Here is a 19,565-nt window from a genome sequence, read left to right as displayed (position 1 = left end):
GTTTATAGTTTAATTTTGTTATATTATTAAATTTAAGGTTTTTGTCTTTATATATAGAATGCACAAGTGTCATAACAGTAGGGTATGCAAGGCAGCTTGTCTTCTTTTACAGTATTTTCTTTATTGAATGAAATGCCTGAGTATACTAAATGGTTGAAAAAAAGCCACCATGATTATATGGTGCATCAATGGCTATCCATTATAAATGTAATTTAATGAATTGCTAATAATTTTCTGGTGCTATAAATCTATATAACAAGAGGTGTTGTTTTACCTTACACGGACTGCAATAACAACCACAGCAGAATGCCGGAAACACTTGCCACAAATGTTGCATTTAATTTCTAGTTTCATCAACTGTATCTAAAAATTATAATTAACATGTGGTACTACAGTGAATTTGAAGTTAAGACTATCCTGAAGTACAGCCAAGCCATCACTATTGAAGTTTTAATGGGTTGAATGTATAAAAGAATAAATAACAGTGACAAGCTTATTCCTAGTAATTTCTATATGTTGAAGTAAAATTAAGAGGCTACAAGTAAGATAGGTCAAATAAACACTATACATACTGTGGAATTACAAATTGATGCAGTGAATTGTAGTCACTTAGTTCTTGAAAGTGACAGCAACACAAAAAACACTGGGTAAAGCAATTTGCAGTGGAACTATTCAATCTCATTAAGCATCATTTAACCCATCAGCCAAAGAGACAGAACTACAAATCACGAGAAGACTTGTCTCTGGCATTCTCAGCTACCAAAAATAGAAAAAAAAAAATTGACCCTTTTTGATTTCCAAATAAATACTCCCAGTGCTAATACTGTGATTTAATTATTATTATTCCCATTTTAAAAGAGAATGCTGAGTTTTACAGGTGTTAAATATTATGCCTCCAAATTCACAACCAGGAGGTAAAAGAACTTTAAAAAAACTTGGATTCAAGACTCTAATCTATGTGACTTCTCAGAATCTGTAATTTTTCTACATTATTATGCTGAAGGCAGAAAAGACCAGAGGCAATCCACTGGGGTTTCCTGTTGGTCAAATATATTCTATGATTAAGTTACCTTCAATATTTATATGTGACAATCCTATTCCTTATTTAATTCAAATAAGTCAAAAAACAGTTTTTCTAAGAGATCTAGATTCTACCACACCTAAAAAGGTAGATGCATGCTTTTCCTTTAGTTTCAACTTTCCATCAGTCTTTGGTTTTAGGTCTCTATCAACCTTCTATTCATATAATTTCACTTCAATCTGAATAAAAGGAAGAAATACTCATTGATATTATTCAAAAGAAGGAATAAACAAATATCTTTAACTTTAGAATGTATTATATAACTTTTACAAAAATATTGAATTAAGTAATTATGTTTTACAATTCATTTATCTTATTCTTCCCTAAGAAAATAATTGATCTCAATTTTCATTATAGATATCATTTAAGCTGTTTTATGTTCATTACAGATATTATTAAGGAATACAAAAGGAATTAAATCATCTATATTTACTATATCTAAATTTCATACCCTTCTAGATCATAATTTCTGTTCTAATAAAATACTCTAAAATTGTTACAAAGAAGCCATTTCATTAATGAATAAAAATCAGTTGCGTAAGCATATGGAGAAAAGTTTTTGAGATGATTTAGCCCATATTACTTTTATTCAAAAGATGAATTTTTGTATCTAGTATTTTCTTTTGGCTTGTTCCTTCCAATCCTAGAATTCATTCCAAATCAGAAAGTTCAGCATAAAAAAACAGTACAACATGGTGTCTCAACTATGACAGGAGTATTAAGAATATTTTATTCTAAATAATTGATTGAGAATTTTACTTATTTTTATCTCATCCAACACCATATCTCTACCTTACATCTTTATTGAATGAAATCTAAATAAACTGCATGAAGTATAAAGAAATTATTTTTACCTCTTACAGAATTAAAATAATCTCATAAAGCTAATCTATATTTATTTTTCAATGGACATAGTCATTATAATTAATTGAATTAATTAAATTAATTAATGCCATTATTGAATATGATTTTTTTCAAAGGCTGATACCCATATACAAAAATCTAGTCTTCCCGCTGCTGGCCAGTGTAATACCATTTACAGAAACTGCAAGGAAAAGAAGAAAGGAATGATGATATTTGTGATGTGTACGCAAAGGTTTTATGTGGAAAGTATGAGAAACACAATAGTTTTAGCAAAGTTAAATAACAACCTTTGAAAGCCTTATAGCATATTAAATTGATCTATTATTTAAGATACAATGGTTTTTACTGTGTATTAAAAATACTTATTTTTAATTTTCAAACAATTGGATTATTTGGGTAAAATGGTTTTCTACCTAAAAAGCAAAACATCTGATTTATAGTCTATAATAACGTAAAACCTATGTACTTATACCTTAACTTAATGACAAATGTAAATGATATGACTGTAAGTTCTGAAAATCTTATGCATTTCAGAAAACACATATAAGTTTTTTTTTTTTTTTTTTTTTAATGAATGCCTTAAGAAGCAATTGATAGCCACTCAAATGCTACTCCTCTAGGGAAAGATGTGAAAGCCAAACCTGTCAGTCATGTTGGTGGAAAATCAGTATTTTTTACTCTCGTTATTAATACTACTCTGAAAAAACCATAATATCCATCTTAATCAGTGTAACTTTTCTTAGAACACAGCTTCTACTACATTTTTAATGAAGTGAGAAAAGTTACTTGGAAAACAAAGGGCTGTTGAACATAAGTGATTACATACTGGAAGCTACACAGATACCCAGAGAAAACATGAGGGGAAAAGAGAAGGTTTCTCTGAAATAAAAGGCATAATAAAATGGGATAATTGAGAACGGGGAATATTAAATTACGTCAGACTCACTGTTAGGGACTGATTGAAAGATAACTTGAAATGTCTGAGAGGTTCATGTCATCAAATTATAGTAGCAGAGAAGGAAGGCTATGTCATTATCGGGAAAGAAGGAGGAGGATAGAATTTGGTGACAACTTGGAGAAACGAAATTGCATAATTTATGTATTTCTTAAATATTTAGCAACAATGCTGTGCTATGCCTTGGCGTTAATATAAATGGAAAGAAAGGAAAATAAATAAAAGTGAAATAGGGTATATCTGAAGAACATGACACAAGGTCTTGAGTTAGAAGAAACACCATGGTAAGACAGATTCTTCTTTTCCTCCCTTCCCTCCTTCACTTCTTTTTCACCCTCCATTGTTCCCTCACTTCCTTTAACATCTGTTGAGCACCTATTATCCAACCATTGTGAAAGTAGAGAAGAAAGCTCCGAATTTCATGAGAGCAAAATATAACTAAGCAATTATATAGCATGACAACTGCTATAAGAATATCTAAAAGATACTGAGTTCTCACCTGTCACTTTTCTGGGCACATCATATGATCATTTAATGCCCATTTTATCCTCATGTGATAAGTAGTACTACTATGCACATGTTACAAATGAGGAAATTGTGGCAAAAATATTTTATACAATATGCCCAAGGACACACTGTAAATAAGCAGCAAATTTTGGGTTTGAATCCAGGCAGAACGGCTGCATGATCCTATTGTGCTATATGGTCTAATGTAAATACAAGATAATATAGGATATAAGTCCAGAGTTCTATAAAAATGCAATTACGTACATTGTTTTTTTTTCAAGCATATCTTCTTGTAGCCCATTCCTGAAGCCATTAGTAATTACACAAAATGTTAGCTAATTGGTAAGGCTTGTATTTTTTTTTTTTTTTTTGAGGCAGAGTCTCACTCTGTTGCTTAGGCTGGAGTGCAGTGGCAGGCTCGTCTTTTCATGGAGAAAAAAATGTCTCATTCGCCAAGTTCAACATTTTAAAATACTTCACAAAGAAATAATTAGCAAAATTCTATGGGGTACAAAGTTTTCTTGGTTGCCTCTTGGGATGCCTAATCCAGAGGAACAAGCACGGGGAGCTTTAAAGGGAAGGTGAAGTGAACCTTTAAGGATGGATGCAAATTCTTTAGGTGATGAGGGGAAAAGGTGTGTCAGGCAGATGAAATAGTAAAGGGAAAGATTTTTCAGATGAAAGATCATTTCATATGTTTGTTAACTTCACATGGTTAGGACATCGTGTATTTAATAACTGATGGTAGTAGACATTTATTTAGTGAGAAAGCAGTAAGCCTCTACACAGGATTTGTGCAACATGAAGATCTTTCAATCAAGGTGTTCAAAGTAAGGTGTAACACAGTATATAAAATCAATGCAGTGAAACTTATTTTAAATTTTGTATTGTGTTATTGCACTTTCAAGGACTTTGGATATTTATAAGTTGGTTAATTTTATGTTAACTAGTTGATAAGGTTTGGCTCTGTGTCCCCACCCAAATCTCATCTTGTAGCTCCCATAATTCCCAGGTGTTGTGGGAGGGACCCAGTGGGAGGTGATTGAATTATGGGGGCAGGTCTTTTCTGTGCTGCTCTCATGACAGTGAATGGGTCTCATGAGATCTGATGGTTTTAAAAAGGGGAGTTTCCCTGCACAAGCTTCTCTTTCTTGCCACCACTGTGTAAGAAGTACCTTTTGCCTTCCGCCATGATTGTGAGGCCTCCTCAGCCACCTGAAACTGTGAGTCTAATAAGCTTCTTTCTTTTGTACATTGCCCAGTCTTGGGTAAGTATCAGCAGCATGAAAACAGATTAATACACTAGTCCTTTGGTGATTAGAATCTTTATAATATTTTGTAAAAAGTCAGAGAGTGACCAAAAAAATGTTTTCTACTCCCACAAAATTTAAATTTCACAATTTTTTAGCAAAACATTTAAAAGAAAAGTTGACCTTGAATACGAGTTATGTTTTTTCTCCCCAAAACACAAATATTCCAAATTTGTTGACCTTTTTTTGTGATAATAGGCATTTGCCAACAGTGAACCGTAAGCAGATAATTTTGAAAATAATATGATTAATCATCCTATCAAAATAAAGGTGACATTTTAACAATAAACAAAAAAATGCACCATTTTCAAAAGAAACTTATGATATAGAACATTTGATAACAGATATTTTTAGTGTTTCCTCTACCAAATCTACATAAGGGCAGTAACCTTTAAAAGTCCTTGTATCTGAACCTTTAAGAAATGTAGAAAAAGAATTTTCCACATAGTATTAAAATGTTTGAAAACTTCTGATTAGTTTGCAAACGCATCTGATTGACCTCAGAACAAGACAAAATCCTAACAAAATTTTAACAAAAATTCCTTTGCATAATTAGTGGATGAATTTGAAAGTTCAGCCTGCACATTGGTAAGTACAGACCATCATACATTTTTTCCTTTAAGAATTTTGTATTTTTTGTCAAGGGATCATTTGCAGTTCTGATAGCTGCTAAATCCAATCATAGATCATATTTGTGAATCATTGAATTACAGTCATTAATTAAAATTATTAAATCAGAATTCCTTGAAAATATAAGCATATTGAGTCATCTTTTCTCACTGAACCGTCATTTTTGTGCCATTGTAATTTTTTGGTCAGAAACAAACAAAATTAGAGGCTATAAAGAAACATATGGAATTTTAAATATTGCTAACTGTATCTTTCTGTCATTATTTTTATTTCAGGTGTATATATAAATTATTACATACATAAAATACCAGCACAGTAGTAATTGCTTAAAACATTTTTATAAAAAGTAGTTTGGAGACTACTGTGGTAGAAACTCGAAGGGACTAAGTGGATTAATAGAGGCATGGAAATGGCCAAGGGCATGAAGAAGGAAGACTGAGGTTGGAGAGGCAGCCTGCGTTCTCACTCTGTCACTGACCACTGGGCTGTTCTTTGGCAACTTACTTCCTCAGGCTCCACTTTCTCAGTTGTGAAATAAAGATAATAATGGTACCCACCCAATCATATTCCAGTAAGCTATGTAGATTTTATAGGTAAAACGATGGCACAAATTACATATTCAACAAGTGTTAACCATCAATCAGCTCTTGAGACAGTGAGCTTTGGCACAGAAAAACCAGAGCTATAGTTATATAGAATATATAGCAATTACTACATTATTTTAAGATAATTTATCTTTATACATTGTCCCTGAGAGTCTGTGTGTTCATTAAGAGCAGGGATTCTGTCACAGTCACCTCTCTAGAACCTAGGATGTTGCCTAGCACATAGATCTCCAGTAAATATTACTGAATCAAATATGGCTGAGGAATAAAAGAGAGGGGTACAAGCTTCCCTTTGTTTCCACATTCTGGATTCGGAATATCAGGCTCCTCTTAGAGTTCACCAGATCCTATCTGTGAAAACCAATAGGCCTATGCAGGGTGCAGGATGAACTGTAGAGCAGACACGGGTCTGGCACCAAACAGGAGCCAACAGGTTAACTCCTTTTGTGAGTTCCTAGTTTATCCACTTTATAGAAACTCGCAGTGTCAAGTTACTGGATCTTTTGGCCAAAGCTAAGTCAGGAGAACGCTGTAAGCTGGACAAGTGCCCGCAGTTAGTCTATGGAGCAAGGAATGGCCACTAAAGGCAGTCCAGGTCATGAACCCTCTGTGTCTGACTCATGGCAAGAGACAAAATGTCAGCAACTCTGACTGTTGCCAGCCCAGCTCTGACACAACTCATAGATGTATTACTCATCTCATTCTCATTCTGTGTTTTACTGTATATTGAAAACATTCTTTTCTTTAAAAAAAAAAAAAAAAAAAAAACCTTAATATTTTCACTGGGCTTGTGGATGACTAACAATCTCATTGCTTATTTTAAACAAGCTTCCAAATCACTGTATGTACATTGAGACTTTTCTTACTGCCTTTAGGTAGGCCTTATAATTTCTCATTCAGTTTGCTATGTGATATATCACTTTCTGACAATAAAGCAATCTTATTTTTCAATTTTAATAAAATAGTTTTACGGTTTTATAACTTTGAAGAAAAATACATGCAGACCTGTAAAACTGAGCAATTTCATGAGTTTCCAAACTGCAAGTTATTTTGTAGCCTCCATTTGGTAATTGTAGAGATTTATATCCCTTTTTTCATCCTCTACAAAATTCAGAGCTGATATGTCCAGTTGACTTGGAAACTGACTTAGGCCTCCACATTAATTATCTTTGATAATAAAGGTGTTAGATCAGATTAATGATTTAAAACTAGTATATGTTTGAAAGTGGGAGAAGGAGGTTTAAAACTAATTTATAGGAATATAATCCACTGGTCATTTTCACATTTCATCAAAAACTATTTCAGAGGGTGTCTCAATAGTAATTGATCACATTGAGGTGACAAAATGTACCATTACTGCTTCACTAATAGAATAAAGTCATTAATCTCCTTTTAGGTCCAGACCTTCAGTATAACCTGACAATTTATCATGTATCAAGGAATTAACATATTTTAAAAATTATAAAGAAGAAGCAAGCCAGTATACCATGGATTCAAATCAAATAATGTCATCCATATCAATATGTTATACAGTTCTTATCATTACAACATAGAAAAAAACTTTAGCTAATCTGGTTACCTTTTCAAGATCTCTTACTATTTAACTAAAAATGTAAATTTATTTTAACTTGTTTATGAACCACTGGGATAAAAAACAACTAATAATTCCATATTATATAGACAACATATAACATGTGTCTTTGTCTTTTAAAAACAATGTATATAACAGTACAAATTTTTTAAGATCTGGGTGATTTAAAGTTTTTTTGTTTTGCTTTGTTTTTTAATAAATTAGATATATCTAAAATGAAGTTGCCACAGCTGTCTAATGCAATGTTAGTGGAGTGATTCTGTTTAATTCTTATATTATCGTATTTCACTTGTAGAATTTTATATCAATATTTTCGTTAACAATTTATATTATCTAGTAATTGATAAGTTGAATGAGTTTCCTTTGCATTATATGCTAGTTTTCTACAGTACATAGCTATCAATTTAAATTTTTTTCTACTTGGTTTGAAAATGTTTTTAGAAAATAAACTCATTAAATGAACTTTATTTCTAATTAATGATGCATTTATCATATATTTAGGAATAATATTTCATTTAAACCAAAATATTTTAGAGCCGTTTTTCTAGTGTTAATTAATATAAAGCTAGTATGCATAATAGTAACAAAATAGCAATAATAATTCTAGTGATATAAATTTTAATTTGCCATTAAGTCAACTTAAAAATATTTATGTTGATTAAAGTCATACAAATGGGACTTGCAAACCCTTCTATGCTTTTACATTCAATGCATATGCAATTGCACTATGCTGAAGGTACTGTGCTGTGCTGAATCCCTCTTTTTCTCCTGATACTGCAGGGAATAAGGATAGCACGGAAAGAGCTCAGAACCTCAGGGAGGAAGGTCACCATCAATAAACAGCTGTATGCATTCAAGGCAGATATATATGAGAGGTGAATTTTTAAAATTAGAGCAGTTTTACTTCTAAGCATTAGTGCTTCTGTTTTTCACATAAGAGAAAGTAAATAAGAAATAGACTTTCCTAGAACACTCAGTTACAGCACTTGAGAGAGAGAGAAAAAAACCTTGAAGTCAATAGAATTTAGGTCACTGCTAAATTAATATTTTCTCTATGGATATTCCTCTACCAATCACTTTTATACACACTTCACATCTAAGTTTTTAGTTCAAAATACATTGAAAATCTTGCTTTTCCATTGATGCTCCATTAGCAGGAGCAAACTCCACTGCATCAATGTCTAAGAAGCTATTTTAAAGCAAGGAGGAGATTGTGGGACCTTTGTACCCAACAAAAAATCATCCTGATTTTATTTTTAAGTCATGCCTGATGCACTCTTTTCACAATGCCCCCTTGACTTCTGCTTCCTCAGAAGTTTAAATCTCTGCAACATGTGAAGTTAGTGACCAAGACACAGGTAGCTCTACCTTAGTTTTTTCTATAATGTGTGGTGCTGAGCATATTTTGTTCTTCATATATCCTAAATAAATTGGCCTCAGAGGTCTAAACAGGGCTTCACATACTGAACTTGCATCCCTCCTAACACCATCTGCATGTCCATTACCATATTCCTTTATTTATATCAATCATGTTTTGTATATGGGAAATAAAATGGGAGAAATTACATTTCTCTTTCTTATTGACCCAGGAACCAGAAATTATGAATATTTATTCTTTTCTTATAGAGTCAACTGTAGTCATTGTTTTTATTGTAATCTTTATAAAGTATTGCTAAGAAGAATATGGAGGCCTTGATTTACACATATTGGCATTCTTCAAGTTATGAAAATCTGTGCTCAATAAACTCTGTGTTATCTCTTCTCTTTCCTACATTTTCAGTTCATCTTCCCTGATCTTACCCATAAGCAAATAAACATGCTGTCTCCTATCTGAACAAAGGAGGATCCTTTATTTGATCTTAGAGCTACAATCTTTTCTCCTATTCATCTTCACAGCCAAACTGTTTGAAAGTGTAGTCCCTACATTTTGTTTACTTTGTGATATGGCTTGGCATTGTGTTCCCCACCCAAATCTCACCCTGAATTGTAATAATCCCCACATGTCATGGGAGGGACCCGGTGGGAGGTAACTGAATCAGGGGTGAGTTTTTCCCATGCTGTTCTCGTGATAGTGAATAAGTCTCACGAGCTCTGATGGTTTTATAAGGTGAGTTCCCCTGCACATGGTCTCTTGCCTGCTGCCATGTAAGACGTGACTTTGCTTCCTCATTCACTTTTCACCATGCTGTGAGGCCTCCACAGGTATAAGGAACTGTGTCTTCATTAAACCTCTTCCTTTATAAATTACCCAGCCTTGGGTATGTCTTTGTCAGCAGAGTGAGAACAGACTAATACACTTTTCTTAAAATCAAATTCACTCTTGAACCTACCAGTAATCCAGGTCTGTCCAATTTTAGCTCTGAAAATCTCATGACTCAGGAAAACCCTCATCCCTAGACAAATTGGAAAAGTTGCTTACCCTAAACTCCTCCTCCTCCCCACATAATCTTCACCTCCAGTCACTCTCCAAATTTGGATAAACTTCCTATGTTTAATGCATTCTCTCCTTTTCATCTACACTGTTTCCTAGCTCAAATTCTCATCCACTCATAGCCTGCTGTATTAGATTCCTCACAAGACTGACTCTCTTACTTCCTTATCAAAATCATCTTCTAAAAAGGGGAGAAATAAAAGTAAAATTCTAAGGCCCTCCCCCAGCCAACTGAATGGAGCATCTCTTAACCAACAGGACCCCAGAGTAACCTTGAAAACTGAGCTCTCAGCCAGGACAGGATGGTGTTCAGACCAGCCTCCTCACACCCCCTCCCTCCATAACGATCATTAGCCTTGCTTCCATAAGGGCTAAACAGAAACCAGCCCTTTCTTTCTTTGATTTTTTTTTTTTTTTCTGAGATGGAGTTTTGCCCTTGTTGCCCAGGCTAGAGCGCAACGGCGTGATTTAGGCTCACTGCAACCTCTGCCTCCTGGATATAATCGATTCTCCTGCCTCAGCCTCCCAGGTAGCTGGGATTACAGGCATGCACCACCACACCCGGTCAATTTTGTATTTTTAGTAGAGATGGGGTTTCACCATGTTGGTCAGGCTGGTCTGGAACTCCTGACCTCAAGTGATCCACCTGCCTCGGCCTCCCAAAGTGGTGGGATTACAGGCATGAGCCACTGCACCCAGCCGAAACCAGCCCTTTCAAAAGACCTCAATACTGATATCAACCAGCCACCTGATACTGCCCTTCCTCTTTTAGCCTGATAAGAGACCACTGATCATGAAGTGGTTCTGGCCACTTCATGGAACACATGCAGTAAGGGTTTTCATGGCCTCCACTTCACCTTCTGATGTCAGGCGGCTGAAAACTCCAGCCTTGGATCATGCTAAAACTGCCATTTTTGGTACATAGGACCCATGAAGGGGCATGAATGTATACTGTGCATGTGCATGATTCATCTTTCATAAATAATCACGACTCCTCCTCAGGCTTATGAAATATTCACATACCCAACTCAGCATAAATTCCTGTTCCCTTTGCTCCTCCCTTGAAGTATCTGTTTCTGGCTTCCGGCTGGAGGCTATGCTTTCCAGCTTGTCCGAATGGACACCCTGCAGACTGTAACCCCTTATGAGGAATTTATTTTCCAAATTTATGAACCTTGTCATTCTTCAGTTGACAAGGTAAATCTGATTAAGTCACCCTGTTTGCTTAATGCTCTTTAATTCTCTCCAGAAATAGTTTAAGACTTTAATCAAATATGTCATGATCTTATTTTGTCTCTGTACATTCTTGCCTATCATGCCTCTTTTTCCTTAAGCTCTATCCATTTATATCATTACTGTCAGAACATGCCATTGCAGCCTCACATCTCTATGGCTTTGAGCATGTATTACCCTCTCCTAGAATCTACCCCTCTCCAGATGACCTATACATCCTACTTACCCTCCAGATCTTAGCTCAAGCCTAGGCTCCTTTGAAAGCCATCCACACTCTTCCAGCAGATATGAATTCTCCTCCTCGCTTTCCCCCTGTACTTAGATAGTCTTCCATTTTATTAACGCATGTCTCATTTCATCAAAATAATCTCTCGTTTCTGTTCCTTTACCTAGCTAAAAGATCCTTAAGGAGGGGCACAGTGTATATTTCCCTTTTGTATCCCGCAAACCAGCAGAGCTTCTATCTCAATAAAGAATTATTGAAATAATGTTTAATGAGATAATCATATTATTTTTACCTGATCACATTTGGGAGGCAGAATGGATACAAGTGCATAGAAAGGATCTTGTAATTATGAACTTTTTACTGTTCTTTTGCCCCGAATGCCCTTGCACAATCACTTTTTAAGTCGTATTCCATACCCAAAGAATGACCGAGAGTAATCAGACTTATCAAAAGCTGGGAAAAAAAGTGGATGATTTGCTTACTGTTCTTGCATCCCATATAGACAGGGTCTTGTCTGCAGAACTTGTGAGAAGAATATTGGAGAAAGGAAAAAACTCAATGCTGTTCACAGAATCTGTATGTCCATACAAAGTACATCTGCATCTTTCACTATAAAGAGAGAAATTAAGAATTTTAGGAGTTAGTATCTATGCTGTCTATACAATGCTAATAAAAATAATTTAAGGAACTGAGACATGAAATAATTTTATTAATGGCAAAAATTTTACAATAACATTTTAAAAGTAAAATTCTATAGCTACCTTATATTCTCAGCCCTTTATAGGATTAGTAGCATAAAACTACACTTAAATTACCTTCAATTTATGGAATCACTTTGTAAAGTCATCTTTATACTATCTCATTTACTCTTTACCATTAAATGACAGTATAAAAATTATCCCCAAATAGAGGAACATGTTAAAAAATATTACACTAATTCATAAGACAAAATAAACTTTTTCAGTCATTACTTTTCTTAATTGCTTCTCGGAATTGGTTATATATTGGAATCACCTGAGGCACTTCAGTGGCTACCAGAGACTGGGGGAGGGTAAAGGGAGGGGAGAATAGGGAGAGATTGGTCAGTGGGTATAAAGTTACAATTACATAGGAGGAATAAATTTTGGTTCCTGTCGCACAGTAGGGTTACTACGGTTAACATTAAAATATTGTTATATTACAAAACAGCTAGAAGAAAGGCTTTTGAAAGTTCTCGCCACAAAGAAATGGTAAATGCATGAAGCGATGGATACAGTCACTACCCTGATTGGATCTCTCTACACCACAGATATGTATTGAAACATCAAATTGTACCCCATATGTACAATTATTAATGCACCAATTACTTAAACCAAAAAAAAAAGACAAAATACTCATACCCAGTCTCAAGCCCCAGACATTCTATGCCAATTGATGATGGAGGCTGGGAATTAATTAGTGGATTAATACCTCCCCTGGTAATTACAATATGCCTTTAGCGCTGAGAATTTAAACCAGTGGTTTTTGAAGTTTTTACCCAGACTAGCAGTATCACTGTCACTTGGAAACGTGTCTGAAATGCAAATTCTCAGGCCTCATCCCAAACCTATTGAATCAGAAACTCTGGAGGAGGCCCCAACAATCTGTGTTTTAGCAAGCTCTTCAAGTGATTCTGATACATGTTAAAGTTTGAGAACCACTGATCTAAACAATTAGAAATGACCCAGAAGAAGGGGACAATTGCAGCTGTGTTTTTTTTTTTTTTTTTTTTTGCCATTTTATGAAAAGGCTGTTTCTCAATGAAATGGAGTATACATAGAGCAATATCACTCCTTATGTGTAATGACTGATTGCTCTTAAATAACTTTATTTATAAACCTATTTTTAAAACAGAGAACAAATAGAGTCAGGATAACTAATAAGTACTCAGAACAGAGGAGTCAATATAAATGCATTCCTAATATAATAATCAGTCAGTTGGCCTGGGTGTTGTGGCTCAAGTCAGTAATCCAACCACTTTGGGAGGCCGAGGCAGGAGATCACCTGAAGTCAGGTGTTCGAGACCAGCCTGGCCAACATGGTGAAACCACATCTCTACTAAAAATACAAAAATTAGCCTGACATGGTGGCAATCCCAACTACTGGTAATCCTAGCTACTCGGGAGGCCGAAGCAGGAGAATTGCTTGAATCTGGGAGGCAGAGGTTGCAGTGAGCAGAGATCGCACCACTGCACTCCAGCCTGGGTGACAGAGCGAGATGCCCTCTCAAAAAAACAAAAAAAAAACAAACCATATATATATATACACATATATATGTGTATATATATACGTATATATGTGTATATATATAAGTATATATGTATAAATATATATATAAATATATATAAGTATAAATATATATAAGTATATATATAAAAGTATATATATAAGTATAAATATATATAAGTATATGTATAAGTATATATATATATATATATATATATATATATATACACATGTATAAATCAGATAGTTAATCTTCGATTAGTTCCTCTGTGGCTTGAACCAAGCCATGTACAATAATATAGTGTAGTGGGCAAAACTCTGCAATGGGAGCCAGGAGACTGAATTCCAGTCCTGACTTTGGCAAGAACTAGCATGGTAACTGTAGAGAAACTGTTTAATTTTAGTGGCCATAAATTTTCTTCTTGTGTGAATGAAATTATTTACTTGATGCGCTCGGTGATCCTGTCCAGCTCCTACATTCTGTGATCAAAGTTAGAAATGTAAAATGGGAAGGAAGAAGTCAGCTTGAGTACAGTGCATATGAACTGTAAGAAGCAAAATATGCCCTTCCTTTCTTAAATGTCAGCATTTTTGAGACATCAAAAGATATTAAAATTTGCATGTATATGAATATGTATGTAAATTATTTAGCAACACTTCCCCTTTATCATCAAAGCTAAGTATTACAGTAATAAGTATTTGGAGCAAGAATATAAAATCAATACATCAGGAATATTTTGTATTAGTTTCCTTACCTCAATATTTCACAGATAGGCTGATAATACTTTAATCACTAAAGTTGATGATGGGTATACCAGGGGTCAACAAACCACGACCCTGAACTGACTGCTTATTTTTATAAATAAAGTTTTATTGGAATATGCCAATCTGTTTACATATTGTCTATTGCTGCTTTCCCACTACAGTAACAGAGTTGCATAGCCACAACAGAGATAATATGGTCCACAAATCAAAAATATTTAATTCATAGCCCTCTGAAAAAAAGTCTGCTGACCCAAGAAGTATATCAATATATTAGAATATTTACAAGTATACTTGGGTTTTACTTATGACATTTAATCTTTTTTGAGGGCAGTGCCAAAACTTACAGAATAAGTTATTTTCTTTTAAAAAATTACTGTTTTATGTACAAATTTTATCTGCTATTTTTAAGAATCTAAAAATGTAAGTATGAACATTTTTTAAGTTTCTATTCCAAAGCCCACTATCTTGAAATAATCATCTTTAAATATTAGTATAATTACTGTAGTTATAGCTCTATGGAGAGACAGAGAGGTGAGGTGGGAGAGAAAAAGAGAGATAAAAATTAAGAATTTTATTCCTATTATATTAAAATGGTAAATTATTAAATTATATGAAATTTAACAATAAAATAAGTATAACTAAAGGCATTGTTGAAAGTCAAGTAGATGCTTTCTCACTCCAAGATCTATCACTATCTAAAAGATAACATTAAGAAAAATATTAAAGAATATTATTTCAATAACATTTCATTTATAAAAAGTATAGTGAAAAAGGAAAATAACTTATGTTCCTCCTACTTTCTTTTTACTCACCTCTGAAATTTAAAAAAATCTTACTGTTAAATTTAGAATATCAAAAATCATCACATATTTTGATCTGTAATCACAAAGCTCAAACTCAGTGTCCCTCCTTTCTCATCTTCCTAGTGTTTAATGTATGTTTAAATTAATCCTCTGCATCCATACTTTTATACAGTTTAATGATTATTCAGTACTTCAACAGCAGTTTTCGCTGGTTATAATTTCTTGGGTCACCTGACCTCCTCAAATGTTTGTGGAGAAATAGTTCACTGTTACAGTACTGCAAAGTCTGAGGTCAGTCTAATCTCTCCAATCATTCCCACCCAACCTTCTTTAGGGCTTGTTTGCTGTTTATGCACAAGAGCCCTTACAGTTTCTTTCCCAAATACTGAAGTTCAGAAATTTTAGCACAGCATACTCTAATGGAAAGGTCCAGCTATTATTCCTAGACCTTTATTATTCCAGGAAAGTTTCTTCCCCTGTGGCTTTTTCTTTCTCCTCAATTTAGTCCACTTATTTTGTTTAGAAACACTATGTTCTTTTTTGTCTAATTTGCCTTTACATTTAATATTTTCTCTACAATCCTTATTTTTTCATTTTTAATATCTGTTCTTTGTAACTCGCAATTATGTTTATTCTATTCATGTGTTGAGTAGGGGAAGGGCAATCAAAAGCTTTTATTTCTGTTTTCTAGTTCACTTATTTCCTGATCTTTTTCAGTCTGCTTTTTATTTGCATCTATTATCTTAAAAATCATAATAAAATATTTTAACTCTTTTGGCATTTTATTATATAAAAACAATTTAAAATATAGCATTTCAGTAATTTGTAAATAGAGTACTTTTGTCTGAATTATTGATTTCATATCTTTACTCAGGTGATTCCTTTATAAACTTCATGTTCTTCACTGAAATTTGGAGTTTTATTCATTTGCTCTTCAATTTTTGCACTTCTTTATAAAATCTGGTTGGTTTCTTTTTATTATGACTTATAAGGACAGCTATTGGGGGATGGCTGTTTTCTAAAGATTAATGGCAAAAGGTGGGAGAATTAATTGGCAGAAGGAGAGAAAGGCACTGACTTCTATTCAGATTTGTCTCCCACAAAATCTTTTCACCGCATGTGCTATTGACCCAATCCCTGACGTTTCTCTCGTCTCCATTTTTTTTACTTTACTTTCAAGTATAGATGTAGTCTGTTGCAATACCCCTAGCATCACAAGCTCTATTTTAACTCCCAATGAGCCTGCCACCCTCACGACCCTCATTCTGCCTCACCTATGGCAATCTGCTTTATCTCTTTTATCTAACAACAAAAATCGCTTGTTAGGATTTACGCTTCCAACTGTGATAAAGTAACCAGTTTCTGTACTTCTCCTATAATAAGCAACTGTAAAATTACACACATTATCTAAAGTAAATTTTTACTGGCATTGAACTAAACATAGCACAGGAATATAATCCTTAAGAGAAGGAAAAACTCAAAATGAGCTCTGTAACCTCCATGACTTTCTGCTTGGATGCACTTTTTACTATCAAATACAGAAAAGAGTCCAGTAGAACTGAAGTTTCACTGAGTTGAGAGGCAGTGAGAAAAGTCTGGGCTTCTGAGTTGCTTAAAATTTAGAGTGTAGGGTAGCTGACAAAAGGGAGCTGAGCTGGGAATGGCAGTAGTTTGTGTGAGGATTCACCATGAATTTTGGGCAAACGTCTAGATGGCATTTTCATAGAGTAAGATTCCACAAGGTCTAGCAGAGATTTCCTGCTCTATGGTTGAGAGCTGAACAATGATGCCAGAGATTAGCTACCGCTAGAAAGAATACTCTGGAGTTTAATCCTGGGTGAAGTGGAGATAATTTACTGCATACCTCAGACTCTCACTTGGAGATTCAAGAAAGGCTCCACTGTAGGAGTACGGGTAAGGTTCATAAACTAAGTTCAAAACAAAAGTAGAGTTCCATTACCAATGAATAAAACCACGCCTGAAAGGGCAAAAATGATCTTCCCATAATTAAACTGCTCATTACAACAGAATTCAATACCTTTTCTAGGAGAAAACCTAATTTAGATTTCTCCAAATTAGTCATTAACAACATCCAGCATGTATTTTTTTTTTTTTTTTTTGTAATGGAGTCTTGCTCTGTTGCCCAGGCTGGAGTGCAGTGGCATGATCTCGGCTCACTGCAACCTCTGTCTCCCGGGCTCAAGCAATTCTCCTACCTCAGCCTCTGGAGTAGCTGGGGCTACAGTCCTGTGCCAGCACACCAGGCTGATTTTTGTATTTTTGGTGGAGACAGGGTTTCACCGTGTTGGCCAGGCTGGTGTCGAACTCCTGACCTCAAGTAATCCGCCCACTTTGGCCTCCCAAAGTGCTGGGATTACAGGCGTGACCCACTACACACAGCCCCAGCATGTAATTTTTTTTAAATGCTACATATGTACATATATGAAGAGGGAAAAATGTAAGCCATACACAAGAAGATAAAAAATACATAGAACAGAACAGACTCTGAATCAAACACTGGAAATCAAAGACCAAGACTACAAATGATTTATTATTATTATGTTCAAAGATTTAAAGAAACATATAGTTATAATGGGTACACAAATAGAGAATCTCAGAAGGTAAATGCAAACTATAAAAAAAGAGGTCTATGTGAGAATGGATAAGTATATGTGAAATTAAAATGTTAGCTGGGTGAGCAAAATATCAGATTGCGTACTGAAGGATAAAAAAGTAGTGAGAATGAAAAGGGATTAATAGAAATTATCTGATTTGAAGAACAGAAAAAATATTGAAAAACCATGGATTACAGTCTCAATAATCAGTAGAAAAATATTACAAGGTCTAACACAAGTATAATTGTGTTATCAGAGAGGGGTGAAGAGAAGGAGGGAGGGATATGAGGTAGAAATATTTTTGCAGAAATAATGGCTACAATGTTCCGCAATTTAATGCAAACTATCAACATTGATATTTTTCATGTCAGCATTCCTATCAATATTCATACCAAGATTGAAAAAGCTCAGCAAAATCCAAACATGCTTAACAACAGAAAGAATGCACCTAAGAATATAATAGTCAAACTGTCAAAAGCAAAACATGAAACAAAATCTCTAAAGCAGCCACAGATAAACATAATGTGCAGAGAGCAATTATACAAACAGCAACTGACATTTTAACAGAAATAATGGAGGTAGAATCACTTTTTTGAGGGCTTAAAATTCAATATTCAGCCAAGAATTCCTTCAGTAATGAGAATAAAACATTTTTTAGATAAATAAAAGCTGATAAAGTCATTGACAGCAGACGTTTTCTACAAGAAAGGCTGAAAAGAAGTTATTCAGATTAAATTGAAATGACAACAGATGGAAACATTTGCATACAAAAAGAATGTATACCAAACTTTTTAATTTCACACTTTTTTTTTTTTTTTTTGTAGAGATACAGGCTTGCTATATTGTCCAAGCTGGTCTCAAACTTGTGGCCTCAAGAAATCCTCCAGCTTTGGCCTCCCAAAGTGCTGGGATTGCCAGGCATGAGCCACCATTCCTGGCCATATTGTTTTGTTTTAACTGAGGTATTTCAATCTGTAAAGAATTATGCTCTAACTTTAAAAAAAATTCATATACCAAATCTTCCATTAATTAGACTAAAAATTATTTTTATTTGCAGTTTTATTAGTATTTTTAGGCAAATGCAACATTATTATAAATATAAGTACATTTGTGTTATTACAATGATAATCTAACAAATGTATATACACAGAGAATTTATAATCTAGTAATATGTGTCCTTACATCTATATCATATACACTATTGGTAAAATACTGTACACATTCATAATTTATATTCAGACTTTGTTGTCATTATCACCCAATTAAATGATTCAGGAGCACTTTATATTCAGTTATGGTGGTGGGGGGGAAGGAGCAATTCTTCAGTGATATATTACAGCTCACATAGTTTCCCAAACAAAATAGAAAAGCTAGGTCTTCTCATAGCTCAAGGGAAGAAAGTACTGCTCAAGAGGATAAGAAATCTGCTCATGAGTCACTGGCTTAAGGTGTGGGGCATCCCTGGCAGTCAGGCTGCAAGAGCAGGCTTGTGAAAGATTAATTAGCTGCCAGAGAAGGAAGGCCCATTCAGAATTTCCTTGGAAGGTGAAAATGGACTAAAGTGATGGTGCATGACAACATTGCAAAAAATGAAAATGATTTGACATTTCCATCAAAACATAAACACTGAAGTCTCATGCAATTTTCTGTTTCTTATCTTTTTTTTTTTCCTATCATTTTTTAGGAAGAAGTTCACAAGCAATAG

The 19,565-nt window shown here is 34.2% G+C and overlaps 1 protein-coding gene across 7 annotated transcripts in view; it reads right to left on the bottom strand.

Annotated features, from left to right (window-relative positions):
• Positions 1 to 19,565, bottom strand: part of SPAG16 (sperm associated antigen 16) — a 1,161,742-nt gene that overhangs the window by 397,726 nt on the left and 744,451 nt on the right. For all 7 annotated transcript variants that reach the window (XM_063645681.1, XM_055290509.2, XM_055290510.2 and 4 more), the window contains one exon: positions 11,916 to 12,042. In XM_063645681.1, the coding sequence (XP_063501751.1) occupies positions 11,916 to 12,042 (127 nt within the window). The remainder of the gene's footprint in view (positions 1 to 11,915; positions 12,043 to 19,565) is intronic.

This window comes from Symphalangus syndactylus, chromosome 8, assembly GCF_028878055.3.
Source record: "Symphalangus syndactylus isolate Jambi chromosome 8, NHGRI_mSymSyn1-v2.1_pri, whole genome shotgun sequence".
Taxonomy (NCBI): Eukaryota; Metazoa; Chordata; class Mammalia; order Primates; family Hylobatidae; genus Symphalangus; species Symphalangus syndactylus.
This window is presented reverse-complemented; position numbering and strand designations above follow the sequence as displayed.